Below are 18,434 nucleotides of genomic sequence, written 5' to 3' on the forward strand. Positions count from 1 at the left end.
ACAAGACTGAAACCAACATGTTCAGTCAGCAAGTTTTTCAGCACATTGTGCACTTGCCTTGATTAGTCATTAATTGTAGTTAGAGGTAAATAGTTTGCACTTTTTTGCCGCTGGACAGAAGAAGTCTCCTCAGTTCCAGGAGTTTCCTCCTTACCGTGAGTCATGGCAAATTTGAAATACTGCAAGTTGTGTTAAGAGGTAGCTGTTCTTGTCCACTGTGGGCACTCTGTCTCCCCAGGAGCTCTTCAAGAAGTAAAATTAATTTGCAGTGAAAGTAAGGGGGGAGCCTCCCTTTGAAATAACCTCAAGATCTGAAATGGGCAGGAAAGTAAATGGGCTTTACTTTCTTTCCACTAACAGGCAAAGAATTAACAATTTGTGAAGTGGATTCCTCTGGATAAGGCTTTATGTTAAATCCTTGAGTAACATGATTAAATGCAGATTGGTGTAAATCTAGAATCCTGTAATTAAATTCATTGTTTGGTGTTGCTTTGTGGTTTTTAGCATGGATCTTGACCCCATTGCAATCATAGCTAAATGCAGAGATCAGGAGAGCTCCATCACTGACCTATTTATTGCAACTTTGAAAATAAACCTGAAAAAACAGCAGTGAGAGCCAGGACAAGGATGCTGAAACCAGGAGTGCACTGCAGAGGCAGTTCTGCTGTGGCTTGGGAACTGCTCCTCGCTGCTCCAGATAGTGATTCCGCCAACTTGGCTCTTCATTTCAAAGGAGCAGCTGACAGCACACAAGAAGTCTTATTTAGGGCAATTATCTGCAAAAAAAACAAGACCATGTCACCAGTGTTGATGGTGTAGCTTACTGGTACATGTATGTACATAAAAATAACACAGTGCCCTTGTCTGATAGCTTTTGTTATGCAATTACATAAGGCTATATTGGAGGACGTTTGCAGATGATTTTTAAATAAAATCACTACCAGAGAAAGGTGATGAGATTTCTTAGCCTCTTATGAAATTGGCTAGTCTTGAGATGACATTAGATCATCTTTTTACCTCTTAAGATGTAATTCTAAACAGAGTATGTTTTTGTGTTTGGAATATGGTTGCTTTAGAAAGCTAATGTTTAAAATGATTAAGGACAAACAGCTCAATGAACTGTTTCATGAGGTCTGTCACCTTTTCTTCTCTCTCCCTCTCCCAAAATATACAGGTTAAACGGCGTGTGACACTGTCAGTTGACTTAGCCTATCTGTTCCTTGTCCATGTGGCTGCTTTGCTGATAGTCACCAGTGATTCCCACTGTGGCTTAAGGAAAGATGAAAAACAGGTGCATATTAAAGTATAGACAGGCTAAAATACCATCTGCCAATCTCTTGCTTAAAAAATGATTCAATTTGTTTAATTTTAATTCACTATGCCCTCAAATTTATCCCTCTTGTCCTACAATCCATGCACATCTGGAAGGAGATATTCACCTTCTGCTTTATTAAATACTACATTTTTACTTTGTTACTACAGGGAAATCAATCTTACATGAATGAACAATGTGTGTCTGTATGATTTTTGTGCAGATGAGGATGGTTTTTCCCACCCAAACTCCCATTTGCATGGCCCTTGTCCTGTTGAGATCCATTTCAAATCCATTTTGGATTTCATTCCAAAGACTCAGCTGAGCAGCTCTGGCCATGTATGAATGAGCATGCAAAAGAGAAAGAATACCTGAGGCTTCAGCAGAGGAGTTAAGCAAGAGGCTGGGAGTTTGGAATAAGGCCCAGATATTTCAGTCGTAAGCTTAGACAACTGAATGAATCCTCCTGGGTTAACATGAACTTCTGCATATTGGTTAGGGGCCACTCACTCCCATTGCATCATTTTGAGAAAAATGAATCCAAACCGTTATTGAACTTAATACTCTACGTCAACATCTGTTGAGGTAAGAACTCTGTAGTTAATATTTGCTGGTGTCTGTGATCCACACAAACACAGAAAACCATAAAAAAAGAGAAATAATATACTTTGAACTCTTCTCTGGACAACTTTCTTGATCTTTTTAACACCTTTTACCGCCTCATTTTAACACCTCATGAGCACAGCTGGAGTTTATATATATATATCCAAACCAGAGTAGAACAGAGATTTGACTGACTTCAGTGAGAAAACTAGAAAAGCTTGACTAAAGAAGTATCAACCAGTATTTTCTGGATAAATATTTAAGTGAACATACCCATGGTAAATATTTGTGCCAAAAACATTAGTTGCTGTAGTTCTACTGAGTTTCTTAGCTAGTGATAGCAATACTGTTTGTAGCTTTTCCTTTGATGCATTGACCATGATCTTAAAACATTTTCAAATAAATTATGCGTGTTTCAGTGGACCTGTTTAATCCCATTCTATTTGGAAAACAGATATATCAAGTCTGAGCTAACTGCAACTTTAAATATTTGTTAGAGTATAATATTTGCATTTCATTAACCCTAGATTGTAATCTTGGCATGAACCATGGAAAGATCTGCTATCCTACTATTTCTAGAGGTAATGTATCTTTCTCCCGTCGCCTGGCCCTATAAACTACTGATCTCCTTCCACCTCTGCTCAGGTGCAAATGTATGAGCACTTGTGCCTTAAAGGATCATGAGTAAATTAAGGTCCGTTGCCCACAGCTGGATTTGCTGTGTGCCCATGGAGGTACTCGATTCAAGGGGGTGCACTGCGCAGCCCTGATTTCTGTTGTGAAGGGTTGTATCACTCAAATAATTTCATTCTCTTCACATGACTAGAGGTAAGTGTTCATGTATAAGCATAAAACAGCAAACTGTAATCCAGCATAGAGAACCAAGAAGGTGAAATCCCCCTGCCCTTACTCATTTCGAGCGGCATCTGACATTGCAAGTAGTCCTGTTGATTTTAATGAGATTACTCATACAGCAGGACACAACTAATGACATAGTGGCAAATTGTTTCACAGCTGTAAGAGTCATAGACAAAAAGTCACAGAGGAGTATTTATTTCTGATAGATGTAATACAACTGAAACACTTAAAATGCACTACACAAAAAAGTTATTTTCTCAACTAGATTTAAAGAGTCGAGGTAAAAGGCAAAATTCAATTCCTGCCACACAAATTTATTGTCTGTTAAATGCAACTGCTTAAGTCACATTAATTAGTTGTGAGTGAAATTTTATGTTGTTGTTTTATTGAATAGTAGGACAATTAAACAGTCAATACAGAGCGTCAGGGATATTGTACAAATCATAATCTGAAAGCTCAGTTGAAAGAGTTCAGTATATTCTTTTGTGTGTACGTTCAGAACTATGGAAATAAGGAAAAAATAACAGAGAAGAAGATGATAAAAACGGGGAAGGTTTGAGTGTGGACACAATGACATCACAAGTAACAAGTTGTGGAGTAAGGAGTGAATCAAAAAAAAAGCCAAGAAAATAGAGGAAATACTACACTCAAAGAAAACAAGTACCACAAGGATCTTCAGAGCACGTAGTCCTTAATGCTGGATAAGCTTTATTCACGTCTTTCTTCTCAGATATTTTTCTCTCTGTGCTTTGAAACTTCCAATAAAAGAGATTCCTCGACTTTCCTATGCAATGGATTACAATGCTTAACTAGCCTGAAATGGAAAGTTATTCCATAACTCCTAACTGTACATCCTTTTTATGCTCTCTACATTCAGAGGTTCTCCTCATATTCACAGAAGTATTTCAAAAGATTTTTTTCAAAAAGAAATGCCTAGACAAATTCTAGCTAAAGAGTTGAGTGATGAGAAAAGTCTGTAAAAGAAATCATTCTAAAATAATACAAAGGCTTGTCTGGTATTTGTGAAAGAATAGAATATACAGTTCAACTTCGGGAAAGGCTAACTCAAAGAGTCCAAGCTTTTCAAGGCTGTTTTAAAGCAGTTAAACTTGCATTAGAGGCTAAATTCTCTAAAGTCACTTAGTCATCGTGACTAAGACTTTGTCATAGCGTATGAGCAGATGAATCTAAAAGTCCAAACAACACTTCCATGTCTAAGAGGAATATTCTGAGTTGAAGAGATGGATAAATTAAGATAGTTGATAAAAAAAAATTAATTAAATGGTGTAGTATCATTAGCTCAGTGAAAAGCCCTATTATTCATACTTGAAGAACAAATCATGAATATACGAAGCAATAATAAATCAATGGATGTACAGGAAGTCACGAATTCTTAAAATTTATTTTTCAGAAGTAGAAATAATGCCTCCAGTTTTATGGGCCACTGCCTGAACATTACTCTTTTGTGACACTTCCATTATTCTGAAAGAAAGGCACTAGGAAAAGTTCATTTAACTGCACACTTGACAGCATGGGGTTAGGTTTAGCTCAGGTGGTTAGAGCATGGTGCTAACACCACCAAGGTCACGGGTTCGATCCCTGTGTGGGCCGCTTGCTTGAGGGCTGGCCTAAATGATCTCCAGAGGCCCCTTCCAACCTTACCGATTCCATGATTCTGCGTTGTCAAGCTGGCTTATCCAGCATCACCCTCCCGTCCGCCTTCAGCCTGGCTTTGAGCTCAGGTTCGCGCAGGGACGAAGGGACCCCCGAGGCCTCCGACCGACCTCCTGCGCAAGGCGGCTCCGGCTGAGCAGCCTGCTCGGGACCTGTCCAGCCACAAGGTTAATAGTCATCGCTCTGAATGTTCATTTGATGCAGCGAAGCGTGAAGGAAAACACTTTGAAACGGGAACGTGCAACGTAAAAACCAGAGGACTGGCAGCAGAGCTGAGTGGCACATCCAGTATCTTGAACCTGTCAGAACAAATAATTGCTCGGGCTTCCAGCCGCCCTGAATTCTCTCTGAGGGAGCTCTGAGCAGCAGGCTCTGCTGGCGCCTCCGGCAGCCCCCACGGGGCACCACGGGCGCCGCGGCGCCGCCGCCGGCCACGTTTCGGGGCGGTTTCGCCTTCGGCCAGGCGCGAGGCGCCGGTTCCCGCCCCGCCCCGCCCCGCCCGCAGCATCCCCCAGGGCGCCGCCCGCGCCCGCGGCGCGGCGCCGCTTGGCCCTGCCGGGCTGCCGTCGGGGGCGGGGCCGCAGCGGCAGCCATGGCGGCGCCCATCGTCCCGGAGACGGAGAGGTGCTGAGGGAGCGCGGCGGCGGGCCGGGCCGGGCCGGGGGAGGAGGGTGTGCTCGGCGTGGGGGCGCTCGGCGTGGGGGCGGGCCGGGGCCTCCCGCGGGCCTGACCTCCGCCTCTGCTTCCGCGCAGCATCCGCAGGGCCGTGTCGCTGCTGAACGCCGTGGCGCCGGGCCGCTTCCCGCGCCTGCTCTGCCGCCTGCTCCAGAAGCTGCACCTGAAGGTCGGCCGTGCCGCGGCGTCCGCGCCCCGTCCGCGCCCCGTCCTCCCGCGGCGTTTCGGGGTGCTGCCGTTTTATGACCCGTCTCCGTGTCCGCTCTGCGGGCCGCGTGTCGGGGCTGGCAAGGGCCAGAAACGCTGGTGCCGCCTGGCCCCCTGTGCTGTAGGGGAAACCAGGTCCTCGTTTCTTTGCACAAACTCCACCCCTGCTCTTGCGGGGTAGAGACTAAAAGCTCGTAATTTTTATTTTATCTTTTATTTTTAGGTTTTTTATTATTATTTCTTATCTTCTTAGGCCAAACTCATCCGTAGAACCAAGGTTAAAAACACAGTCCAAAACTCTTGTGATTTTTGTGATATTTTTGTCATCTTTACAGATGTTTTAGTTCAAGGTTTTTATTTTGCCCCATAGAAAATAAAATCAATTGTCAGCTTCACTGTAGAATACCAAAGGTCAAACAGATTAAATTTGTTTGGAATTAAAAATTGAAAGGGGAACTGTAAAAGAAATCTTAAAAAAGATGTAATTTGGTTGAAATTTTTTTTCAGTTTTATGAAATACTTTGCATTGTTCAGTATCAGTCTTTGTGTGTTCTCTTGTTTTGTGTTTAGATGAAATGCATCTATAGAGAGAAAGATTTATTTTTATATATATATATATAGAGAGAGAGAGACACACATACATACAAACATATAAACACACTCATACATATATATATATATATATATATAAACACACAAATTAGAAGTTAAAATATTTTAAGTTAGGAGTGTCATGAATAGAAAATACAAACTTACAGTCTCAGAATTATAACCTCTGATAAGGATTGTTTTGTTTATTTGATTGAATTACTGTTTTGTTTTCCCCCTACTAAAATTACTAGGTAGGATGCTACAGTTATTGCAGGGTGTTTTCCTTAGTTGTTTTGAATGAATAGTAGATCATTAGTAGCTGGAAAGTGTCACCAACTTACAAAGCAGATACTGAGTAGTTAAAAAGTAGCTGATCCCTATTGATGTGAGCTGGACTCCAGTGAATGAGCTAAATTGAAAAGACTAATCTCATGTATCATTCATTTGGCCTTTCCAAAGTATCTGACCCTAGGGCATGTGGAATTGCTGGAAAATTTAAATAAACCTACTTGGCTTAATACAGCAGATACTTGAATCACTAGCTGCTGGAAGAAAACGCAGGGTATTACTTCCATTTTAATATTTTAAACATTGTGACTGTTGAAGCTTTTGTGCAGTTGCATCATTTTGTTTATTCTGACAGCTCATTTTTCTTCTTTTGTGTAGCTTTGCAATCTTGGATTACTGAGTGGTCTAAATATGGTGCTTTGATGCCTGTAGCATATATTTATTAATAATTATACCTTAAAAGATTACTGTATCTATTTTTAAGTTACTATTTATTGTAAGACAATAAATATGGTTACTTATATTTAAACATACAGTACATTATTTTCTCAGTAATGTTTAATAATACAGTACACTGTAGATTGTATTCAAGATGACTTTCAAGAACAACATAAGTTATTTTATTTCTTTTATAACTACATGGACAGTTTTCAAAACAGAATTGAAGAAGCTAAAATTTTGCCTTCTGTTTTTGGGGGAAGTGGTTCTGATTTGAGTAGTGCACTACTTAGTCTTATTTTTATTTATAAAAGGATATTGCAGATAATCTGATATAGTCCAAAGATTGCTTAGTAGCTTTCAGGTACAGTTATTCAAGTGCAAGGAGAAAGCATGTTCTTGTGATGCATTTTAAAAATTTTATTAGAAGTTCCCAATACTACTTGAAGTTCATTCTGATTTCCAAGAAAATAAGTCATATTGTAATTTTCTGTTGGAAGGGGGATTTCCTTTGTTGTTTCTATTTAGAAACAACTAGATAACCATTATGCTTGTAAAAACAAGAGAAGGCTTTTGTTTCGGCAAATATGTTTTTGGTGGCTATATAGAATGTTAGGAGTAACCATTTTTGTACTTCAGGCTGAAAGCAGCTTCAGTGAAGAAGAGGAAAAAAAGCTTCAAGCAGCTTTTTCATTGGAAAAGCAGGATCTTCATCTAGTTCTTGAAACAATATCATTCATTTTGGAACAGGTACCTGTTTTTTTTTTTTTTTTTTTTTTTTTTTTTTTTTTTATCATTATGAATTGGTAGATTTTTTTTTTAATCAGGTTTTAGATTTCAAAAATACAAAATTCAAGTTAAAAAGATATTCCTAATGTACTCTGTATGTTTTGATGACTTGATTTTTGCTACTTTTATTTGCGTATTTTACTGATTTGAATTGGACTAACTATATTTGTGGAGTGACATTCCAAGTAAATATAGATAGTGGAAACCAACTTTGCATGACTGCGAGAGAAATACTGAAAATTATGAGATACTGTCTTTCCTTTTGTTAATTCTAAGCAATTTCTCCATGCATTTTTTTAAAACTTATAAGAAAAATATTTGCATTATTATTGAGCCACATAACGCAGCTCTGGTATTTGAATGAGGAGGTGACTGCATGGTGTAGTAGACTGCATGGTTGAAAGATGTTTTCTGTTTCTCCTGTGGTTAGCCAGTAGTCCACCACTCAGATGAAAAGCCGAAGTATTACACAGTAAATGTGGTAACCGAAGAAGTCTGGGCTCTTTCTTAAATGATCACAACAGGAATCTTATCCATTCATTTCCATACAAGTGTAGCAGGTGTATTCTGTGCATTTTTAAAGGTCTTGTCAGGACATGTATACTAACTCAGATAGGTCTGTTGTGGGATTTGTATTTTTATTTTTTCTTGCCGGTTTTTGAGCATATGTTTTTTTGCTTCTTTATCTGATGTAGAAAACTTTTTTTTTAGTGAAAAATGCACATGGCAGTTTGTCTTTCATTTACTTTGTTAGCATATATCACAGAATTAACAAGAAAATGAACTACACAGACCTCCCTATACCTCCTAGCTGTAAAGTCTTAAAACTAAAACTGAGGTTGTATCCAGCCTGGAATTCTGATTTTTCATCTCAACCGAACAGTAATGTACTTATCTTCACTTCTGTTATTTTCGCTGGACTGCTTCATTTATACAATTATTGGAGATGAATAGAAAAAGCAGTTGAGGCTTCTCTAGGACTTGTATTTCTTTTGCATAAGAAAATGAAAGGATAAATAGTGTCAATCTAAAGAAGATTCCTGGTTGGAATAAATCATATATAAGGACTCTTATGTTCTGCCTGACAGACATCATCTCTCCAGAGTACCTGCTTGTTCTGTCAGAGCGTATTTTTAACAGCCTTTTGATCTGTGGTCATACCACAGACAACCTAAGATGACTGCATGTTTTTGTTCCATGCTGTGTAGTTTTGGTTTGTYCCCCCCACACACACTTCTTTTTCTTTCCTCTCTGAGTTTGATGGTGTCCTGGCCTGAAAGGAGAGGCCAACATGTGACACGGACTGCTTATCACCAAAATCAATACTTATATAGAGGTAATAGCTAACTCACCTTTCTTGGCAAACCATCTGCCTTGTAGAATATTATCTTATAGTTAAAGGTTTCTTGAACAGCATGAATTTGGAAACGCTGTCCTTTCATTCTTCATGATCTCAGTAGACTGCAAAGCCCCTTTGTCTGTAGTGACAACTGCTTTGGCGTTACCTGCAGTGAAAACATTGTACTGTTACTCAGATTCACCTATGTGTTTTTCATAATCTGTCCTTCTTGAGAGGAATCGTTTGTAATATTATGCTCACATAGAACTGGGATAGGTGTACCCATCTCTTCTCAGTCAAAGGGTCGAGGTGAACAGAATCTTCACTAGCGATACTACTGGGAGACTGCAAAAATCTTGTGAGAGTGTGGAGGCTATCTGTGGTGGAATGTATCTGGCACAACTCATAGAACATTACTTCTATAATAGCACTTTTTTTTTTTTTAAACAGGCAGTCTATCATAATTTGAAGCCTGCTGTACTGCAACAGCAGCTGCAAAGCATTCACCTGGATCAAGACAAAGCAGAAGCATTTGCCAGTGCATGGGCAGCTGCAGGTCAAGAAACAATTGAAAAGTTCAGACAGAGGGTTTTGACCCCTCAGAAGGTAAACATTTTTCTCAAAGAAAGTAAAGCTGTATAGCTGTGTTTTAAAGCAAGGAATTTAAATTAAGATGCAAACTTCATGACAAGCCAAGGTAACAAAAACATGAAAGAGGATACCCAATAGATTATGGATAGATGCAATCAGAGGCAATTAAGTTCCATTGTCTTGAAGAGATATTATATGTTAGCTGAGCTCTAACTGTTGGAAGTTAACTATACTTGTGCTATTGGCAATGTGACGTAATATAACCTAAATATCATTTGTAGATGTTTGTGAACATGCTTTACAGTAGCACAAGGATAAAACGTGCGCATGGACAGTTGCAGTGTTTTGGCTCATGGGTAGCAATTTCTTAATTCTCTGTAACTAAAGTGTGTCTGAACTCCCGTATTTTGTAATCTGGTTGGATAGTGCATTCTCTAAGATATCTTGGAAAACTTCTCTACTGTTGCATAATCTCATTTCATATGTGCCTGTTAACTGTTAAAATTCTCTTTTGATAATATGCTGTAGAAGACTGGCCTGTTGTGTCTTTAGCCATGAGTGTTTACATCTGAGCAGGTATTAGGAATCGACAGAAGGATGTGTTACAAGCCTTCACCCACATAGGAGGTGTACACAGAACATACCAATTTCAGAGTCAAATGGTTCAACAAAATTGTGCAAGACTGACTTTGTTATTCCTGCATTATTTTATCATTGCCATATATCTTATCCTGATAAGAATTAGTTTATTTTCATGGTTTGGTTAGTAAAATCTGCTTGCAGAATAAGCTGGATATATAAGGAACATGCAAAACACTGGCAAAAACAGAAAATTGAATTTGTAGCAGCAGATTTTAAACTTTTGGGTGTAAATGCACATTTGGAGAAGATGAGATAACCTCTGGTAAAAGCTAAAGATATTTAAACTCAGTATTGTGTAAAATTTTGCAGTTTTAAGCACACAGTTTATAAAACTACAGTGTGTGCAATTACACTAACTCATGAGCCAAACTAAGTAGGTGACTGGTAGTGTAGGTACACAAAAATCAGTCACTCATGACCCTGTGGCCTTTTGCCTTTTTGAAATAATATTTACCACTGCCAAGCACAGAAGTCTCAAAATTTAAATGCTAAGAGATCTGATGAGAATATAGGTAAGTATTCCTTTCCTTTAAAGGAGGCAAGTTGTTTGAAAATCAAGAGAAATTACAGAAGGTTATGAAGCTAGTTCTTCAGAACTGCCTTCTGTTTATGCGCACATACACTATATTCTGAAGATACATTACAAAGCAGCTGTCTGAGAATTTTCTCTGTGTGCGCTATGCAGTGAGCCGATTTGCTGCTGGCTCCTCAGTGTATTGAGAAACTAATGCAAAGCTAATACAAACACCTTCGATCGTCACTTGTTCGGAGTACGTATGCTGAAATTAGTATGGTGTACATCTGTGGTCTTTCTATGAGCTTGTTTGGAGGTGACATTGCTTTATTTCTATCTGTAGTTTTGTACAAGTCCTGCAAAATACAATGCTTCTCATGTGCATTAGGGTTTATGTTTCAAGATTCTCTGTGGCTTCACCACTATCTAATACATAGTGGAATTGCATTTTGCTACATCTAGTATAAAAAAGCTTTAAACTGTACTTTGTAGTTAAGCTTGCCAGAAAACAACTCCTGCAAAGTGCCATAGTGAAATTTATTTGTCTTTCAGTGTGAAAGCAGGTTTAGTTACAGGTGTGTGCTTCTACATACACTTAAGTGCCATCGTCACTGATATTTTTTACGAGCCTGGATGGCTAGCTGGGTTGAGTGTGAATGTAGCTGTTAAGGACTTTCTCAGTTTGTTTCAAAAACCTGTAAAGTGAGGAAGATAAGACTGAGGGGGGATCTTATCAATGTGTACAAGTACCTGAAGGGAGGGTGTCAAGGTGATGGGGACAAACTCTTCTCAGTTGTCCCGTGTGACAGGACAAGAGGCAACGGCCAGAAATTGAAGCACAGGCAGTTCCACCTGAACATGAGGGGGAATTTCTTCCCTGTGAGAGTGACAGAGCACTGGACCAGGCTGCCCAGAGAGGTTGTGGAGTCTCCTTCTCTGGAGATCTTCAAGGCCCGCCTGGACGCAACCCTGTCTCACGTGCTCTAGGTGACCCTGCTGAGCAGGGAGGTTGGAGTAGATGATCTCCAGAGGTCCCTTCCAACCTTACTGACTCTATGATTCTATGGTTCTAAAGACTTAATCCCATAGAGAGTTCTTCCTCAGCCAAGGAGTTAAATCAGAACTAATCACAGAACTAATTGCTGAATAAAGTATTTTTCAGCTAACATTACACCTAAGCAGAGAATGTTAAAAAATGAAATGGGGTAATGGAACTTACATAGTTGATGTCCTATGAATACAGTAAATGACTGCATGATTCTTCCATTATTTGCTCTTATAAACAATTGCATAATACTGCATATTTTCTGAGGCTTCTTTGTGTACCTCGAGGAATGGGGGAAAAATACTCCCTTATTCATGGATATATTGTTCTAGTAGCAAACTTGCTGTAAACTCTCATCAACATCTCTGGAATTAAAGTAAAAAAGGTTGGAACCTGAAAGATGTGTAGAAGTAATATTTAATTTTAGATGTTAGGGGTTTTTTAAGATTGATTCTGAGACTAAATTAATTTCTTTGTTTAAAAGAAGAGATGTGTATCTAGTTATTAATACTCCGCAATATGTGTAGGTGTATGTAACATTTTTAAAAACAATTGATCCTATAAATGTGCCCTGTGTATAGGTAATTTACACATTTACTTGGTTACATGGCTATATATATATGAAAAAAAAGGCATGTGAGGAAGTCTTCATGATGCATGGAGTTCCTGATTTGTACCATTAACTTCTGTCATAGAAGCGATATTATGTACAAATTTCTACCGTGCTATGTTTCTGTTAATTGCCAAGGAAATATGACAATTCTGTTGCATAATTGCCAATAACATAATCTGAAAAGGTATTTTTTTTAAGATGGTTTATTCATGCTCTGTATGTATCTGAAGTTGGATTCACAATGATACTTTTTTTTGTCAAGAGTATATCTTTTAGTTTTGTTAGAGATCCACATCTCTGTTTGCAAATTCAATTTGCAAAATTTGCATATTCAAATCTCTGTTATCTCTCTCTCTAGTGCCCTGGCCAATAGCTACATTGGGTTGAAAAACCAAATCGAATTTCAGTGCTACAGAACAAATATTTCCCAGAGTAATGATTGGGCAAAGAATAACAGTTTTTCTCTGAGATATTGAATGCTAATTCTGCCTTTTGGAAGGAATATGTATGTGGTTTTTTTTTTCTTTTTTCTTTTCTGAACTTAAAACCTTCAGTGTAAGTACTGGGTTGACCATGATGTTATTGTCTCAGGAGAGACGAATAAAAACTACAGAGTGAAATTAAGGCTGTGTTTAATAGCATTTATTTTCTTAGTTGTCATTTTTTTTTTCACTGAGGTATACTGTCTTCAGCTGTCCAAGGGTTTTAATTATGTATTGTCTCCTGTTGCATTAATTTGTTCTGTGAGTCTTTATTCATATCCCTTTTTGTATATAATTTCTGCACTATAATACAATCAGTCAGTTGGAATGATGGTATTTCTCTTTATTTTCTCTGCAAAGGAAAGCCAGCTGAATTCTCATGGCTATTTTTTTCATTGATTCTATTGTCCTCTTAACATGTGGTTTTTTTTTTAATGTTCTCTAAATTTTTTTCAGTAACTGATGTGAAGCTGTCTTTTAAAAGAACAGTCAAGCCAAATTCCTCATAGACTTCTTGGACTGGAAAACTATTCATGGTGTCTTTAAAATATATTTAATTTAAAAAGATCTAGTTCTATGTTGCCAGGCAAGATAAGATTTTTTTTATAGCATTCGTGCAGTGTTACTTAATATAATGATGAGTGGGAATGCATCTAGTGAAATTACATACCTAAAACTCTTGACAGAGCTGTCAATTCTGTGTCTTGTCTGGCTGTTTGAACCCATATGGGAAAAATTCTAAAGGTAGTTATCTCAGAAATTGGTCTTCTTGCTGAGAGGTTATATGTAATGTGAATATACTAAAATTCCCCTGTGCTGAACTGTGGCAAATCTATTGAAATACTCTCTGAAACATTCTAAAGTTGTTATGATGAGAAAAGAACAGAATTGGGGCTATATAAATATTTACTTATCTGGAAGATTTCTGGTATCAGGAGAAATATGTGACTGATATTCCTCCTTATTCTGCAAAGAGAAAGCAAACATCTTTCAGTTTCTTGTTTGTTTTTGTTCGATTTGTCGTTCTTACAGTGACTAATGGGCAACAGTGAGGATGGATGTCTTCTCCATGGGCATTGTCACAAGGCAGTGTGAACCAGCTTGCGTTATCTGATGCCCTCACAGATGGTGACAAAGAATATGACTGTTTAAAGATATAATAAAAATGTAGTTTTATAGCTACTGAGAATTATTTTAATAGCTAGTTACGGCATGACCAAATCTGTTTAATCTTCTGCTTACCCAACTTTACATTAGTAGTTATTTTCATTATTTACAGTTTTTAGGTATTCAGTATCCCTGAAGTATTCTTATTTTGATTTACTGATCATTTTTTTCTTAAGAGTTTTTTTCCTTACCCCTTTCCATTCCCCACCAAGAAAGTGTAAATGAGAAAGGTTAAAAGAAGTTATGTTTCAAACATGTTTAAAAACATCTGAAACCTTTGTTTTGTTCCTGCAGACAAAATAGCAGAATTTAAGGTTTGAAAGGCATTTGAAAGGAATTTCTAGGGTTATTTTTTGTGATTAAGAGATGTTTTTGCCTTATTTCTCATTAAAGTTTGTCTAACTTCATCTTGCAGCCTTTGGATTTTGCTGTACATTTTTCTACTTGATAAAAGAGCTAAAGAATTATGAGAAATCTTTTTAGTGTAAGTGCGCATAGACTGGTGCATATTTTCACTACATTTTACCTGACATTCTGTGTCCGTAAATTTCTCAGAGCTTGAGTAGAACGATACTTTTTTACACTAAGCGAATCTCTAAATATATTAGGGTATTGGAAACTTGAATGTTGATTCTAATGTTTGTCATATATTCCTGTTCTCTTTGCTATCAAGCTAGCTGCTTTTCATTTAAAAATACTTGTAAAGATGAAAAATTCCAGCAACTAAAAATAGGGAGACATCTTTTGAAGTTTAGCACTGGATTTCTGTACCAAATCCATGTCATACTACTATTGTTTCTTCCCCTGTGAACTGTACTGGTACTTTTTGGTGTGTTGCTGTCTCTTTTTTAAATTCAAAGATCTAAAAAATGAGTTTTCTTGTTATGGGTATTGAATTCTGCAGTCTGAAAACTGTCACTTTATCTGGCATACATGCTAGATGAGCCTTGCTAAAGAGTAATATGACTTAATCATTGCAGACAAAAATAGTAAATCAAACAAAATTAATACTAATAATACACTAGGAGAGAGCCATTCCTGGATGAAGAATCCAGTTAATTTTCTGTCTTCACCCAGTAAGATGACTTTAGATATGTAATTTGTGCAGATTTTCCTTTTAGAATGGAGCTTCAGTCTGTATTTCTGTTTTTAAAATAGTAAAGTCTTAACAGTCAAATCCCTTCTGAGCAATAATGGAAGTACTGGCTTTTTGTCTTGCTTTACTTGCTTCCTCTAGAGGTAATTATAGCTGAAGCTCCCGGTTTACAAAGTTGAAACTTGCTGCTGTTCATTTTGGTTTATTTTCTAGCTCTTAATGTCACTGGTGTCATGCGGGAGAGTTGTGTTGAAGGATCTAAGATGTGCAGAGCAAACCTGAGATGTGCCCAGTGGCTCTTCCCGGCTCCCCTATCCCGCTCAGCAACGTCTGAATGGGCCCGGACAGAGTGAAGGTGAAAGCTAATGGTTGAATGTGAGTGGGATTTACAGACGACTGGAGTTTGCTGGGCAGTGAGGACGGTAGTACAGGCCAGATGGTTGGGAAGAAGGTCGTGAGTGGACAGGGGAGGTGGATCTACTGAGAAGCCAGAGTCTGGATGCAAGGCAAGGAGATAGAGGGAGAGGCAGCAGTGGTTAATGCCATTGAAAACTTATTTTGAAAGCAGTGTTTGGATAGTTCAGAGTCAGATGTTTGGACAGTTTGAAGTCAGATCTCCAATAATGGGAAAGAAAATTAGTGAGCACTGTTACACCGCACCCAGACTGTTTAATCGTTTGTCTTTCAAGCAGGTACTGATTAATTGGAAAATTAAACATCAAGATTGATTGTTTAGAGTTCTCAGTAGAGAGATAGAAACTTAAAAATGTCTTATAAAAATTCAGTATTCAGTTGGAAGGATGTAAATATTCCTTGGAAAGGGTATAATTTATTTCTGTGAAAAGCTAGCAGTTTCACTGCAGATTTCCTTTTTCATGGAACAGTTGTTAAAGTAAGGCTTTTTTTTTTTTTTTAAAAAAAAAAGCAACATCTAGGCATATTACCAGAGTTTCCTTTAAAGATGTTCATGCTGCCTTAATACAAGTAAGTAGCAATAACTAAGAGTAGACATTGATGTGTTAATACCAGTCATCTCCCTGCACCCCCAGTGCTAGGCATTCATGTCCATAGGAAACTAAACTGACTCTTGTTTGATCTAGGGCTTACCTTACAGGAAACAATCTCTTGCCAGTTAAAAAAAAAAATTCTAGTGACGAAGAATCTACCTGCAATAATCGGCAATTTTTTCCTGTAGCTGGTTGCATTCCTCTTTAAAATGTGCACCTTTTTCTGTTTTAATATTTGTTTGCTATATTGACCACACTTTGGCTTCATCCTAATGGTATCTGCTCTGCGCTAACAGTCTTCTATTAAGCTAGGCAGGAGAGCTCTTTGAGAAGTTCAGTCAGATACAGTTTCTCATCCTTTTCTTGGCCTCTTGTGTAAACCGTCTTCAGGTATCATTACAATGTTCAGCAAAAATGATGTTATCGTGACTTTTGATTCCCCAATGCTGAATGGGCTGATGGAGAGCTGAACTGGGATCTTAGGCTGCACGTTTTACTGAGCAGCCTTCATGGAACTGGTTGGGTGCCGTCTTCTAGTTTTACGTTGCTGTGATTACACAGGTCTCAAGTTAGAATAGCACATTGTAGACCAATGTTTTTAATGCACCTTTCATCCTCTGTCACCCGTACCAAGCTGGCAGTTAATTACTTCTGTATATAGGTTTACAATACCCTTTAGAAGGGTGCATTGAAAGGTATGTGTGTATGCAGCTACCATTTAGTATACGTTTTGGCTAATTTGATTGTTGAAAGATGAGGAAAAGAACCCCCTCACTTTTAATATGCCAGAATTCCAGTTGATTTTCTTTTACTGCAATGAAATAGGGAAGGCTTGCCCTTCAGAGGAGGGGGAACGATGGGGGTCGCCCTTCCAAAAAACTAGCGTGACGGAGAAGTCGGTCATACTCACATCCTGGTATTCGTAAAGGTTATTTGATTAGAACAGCTAAAATAAGTGTCTTGTAAGTGGAAAAAAAATGCACTTGAAAGATTGTTGTGTTACAGGTGATTTATTTCCTCAAAGTATTTTGTTAGTTGAAAAGCATTCTTAAATGTTTTGTGTCAGTGGGATATGTGCTATTGTAATCATATGAGAAAGGGATTTGCTTAAGATGTCTTTCATATCCCATTATCTCTCACTTCACTATTCATAACAGCTTCAGTGACAGTAATACTCCAGATGTCTTCAATTATATAAATAACTATGTCAGGTTCTTCAGGGAAATGTTTTCACCTTTAAAGTTGGACCATTCCTCTGAAATTAGAGGGAAGAAATAGCTAAAATGAGTGAATTAGTTTCTAGGTTAAAACAAAAGATTCTAATTTCATTTGTTAATATGTGATTTAAATAGTTTTTTTTCATCTGTAATTGTTGCCATTGGGAACAGAATAGGTTCATTTCTAAAATACCCATGGGAAGAGACATGTGTTGTTCAACTTCCCTATTACTGCATTCAGCCACATCATGTAGTGCATGTTCTAAATCTCTCCGGCTCTGTCTTTAAAATATGTGGCAGTTTTTGTCTCTACTGGTTCAGTTAGAAAGTAGTTCTTGAATCTTATTTCTCCAGCTATTGTAAAACTACTTTCTGAAGCACACATGGTTTTTCCTTCAGGCTGCTCTCTTTTAATATATAAATAAGCTGTACTGTTACATGATCTCCTATGGAGTTAATTATTTTTAACTTTCTAACAGTAGAAGTTTAGAATTTGGAATCTTAAATTATGACTATTTACTTGAACTCACAATCTAAAGCAGCCTTTTAACTAAGTGGGCCTTCCAGCATTGATGTAGTGAAGTTAAGCTTACTTGTAAGAGTAGTTGTAAGTAAACCGTAAATGTTTCTGTAACATGCTGATAAAATCATCCCCTATTTGGTAGATGAGGAAAGTGTGATTCTGGATAACGTTATAATATGCCACTGCACATGCAGGTTTATTTTATTTTCATATAGGAAAAGCTTTATAAAAACAAGCAGAGTTTTTTTTTTCAGACTTTGAAAGGCATAATCTCATGTGCAATACCATTTAAGTTGTCACAAATATTGGTTCATTTTGAACTGAAAGGCTTCTCAAAATAAGGATTAAAATATTTAAAGTCAAAAGAAGTGAGCCTAAATACCAGTGGAGCTTGAAACTTTTACGATACCTGTGAAGAATAAGTCAACAAAGTTCTTTTTGGCATTCTATTTCTATTATATAGTTATTAAAAATATCACAACAATGAAGTCAATTACACTGCTTGAGCGTATCTTCAAATTAATCAGCATGTCTGTGAAGGAAAGTAATTAGAAGTGCAAGTAAGTTACCTTAAAATGGCTCCTTGAGTTGAGTTAAGGAGAGCTGGATGTTAGTTCTCTGCTGTACAAATATAAAACAGCATTTTGTGCTTGAAACCAAGAATAAGAATTTTCTTGTTAATCAAGTCCTTTAGCATCACTAATACCAGAAGAAGTAGTATTGCTAGAAGTAGTCTCAGAGCTGTGCCTGAATTTGAATTTTT

At 37.7% G+C, this 18,434-nt stretch overlaps 1 protein-coding gene and 1 long non-coding RNA gene across 3 annotated transcripts in view; both read left to right on the forward strand.

Annotated features, from left to right (window-relative positions):
• Positions 1–5,015: 5,015 nt before the first annotated feature.
• Positions 5,016–18,434, forward strand: part of COMMD10 (COMM domain containing 10) — a 99,859-nt gene continuing 86,440 nt past the window's right edge. For both annotated transcript variants that reach the window (XM_085305390.1, XM_085305391.1), the window contains exons 1-4: positions 5,016–5,071; positions 5,201–5,291; positions 7,286–7,396; positions 9,225–9,380. In XM_085305390.1, the coding sequence (XP_085161516.1) occupies positions 5,040–5,071; positions 5,201–5,291; positions 7,286–7,396; positions 9,225–9,380 (390 nt within the window). In that variant the 5' untranslated portion in view covers positions 5,016–5,039. The remainder of the gene's footprint in view (positions 5,072–5,200; positions 5,292–7,285; positions 7,397–9,224; positions 9,381–18,434) is intronic.
• LOC146595614 (uncharacterized) lies at positions 14,060–15,902 on the forward strand. Its single transcript, XR_014895909.1, has 3 exons — positions 14,060–14,312; positions 15,138–15,279; positions 15,850–15,902. It is a non-coding gene; the product is annotated as an uncharacterized LOC146595614 (long non-coding RNA).

This window comes from Rhea americana, unplaced genomic scaffold (genome assembly GCF_003343005.1).
Source record: "Rhea americana isolate MKP2758 unplaced genomic scaffold, rheAme1 scaffold_22, whole genome shotgun sequence".
NCBI lineage: Eukaryota > Metazoa > Chordata > Aves > Rheiformes > Rheidae > Rhea > Rhea americana.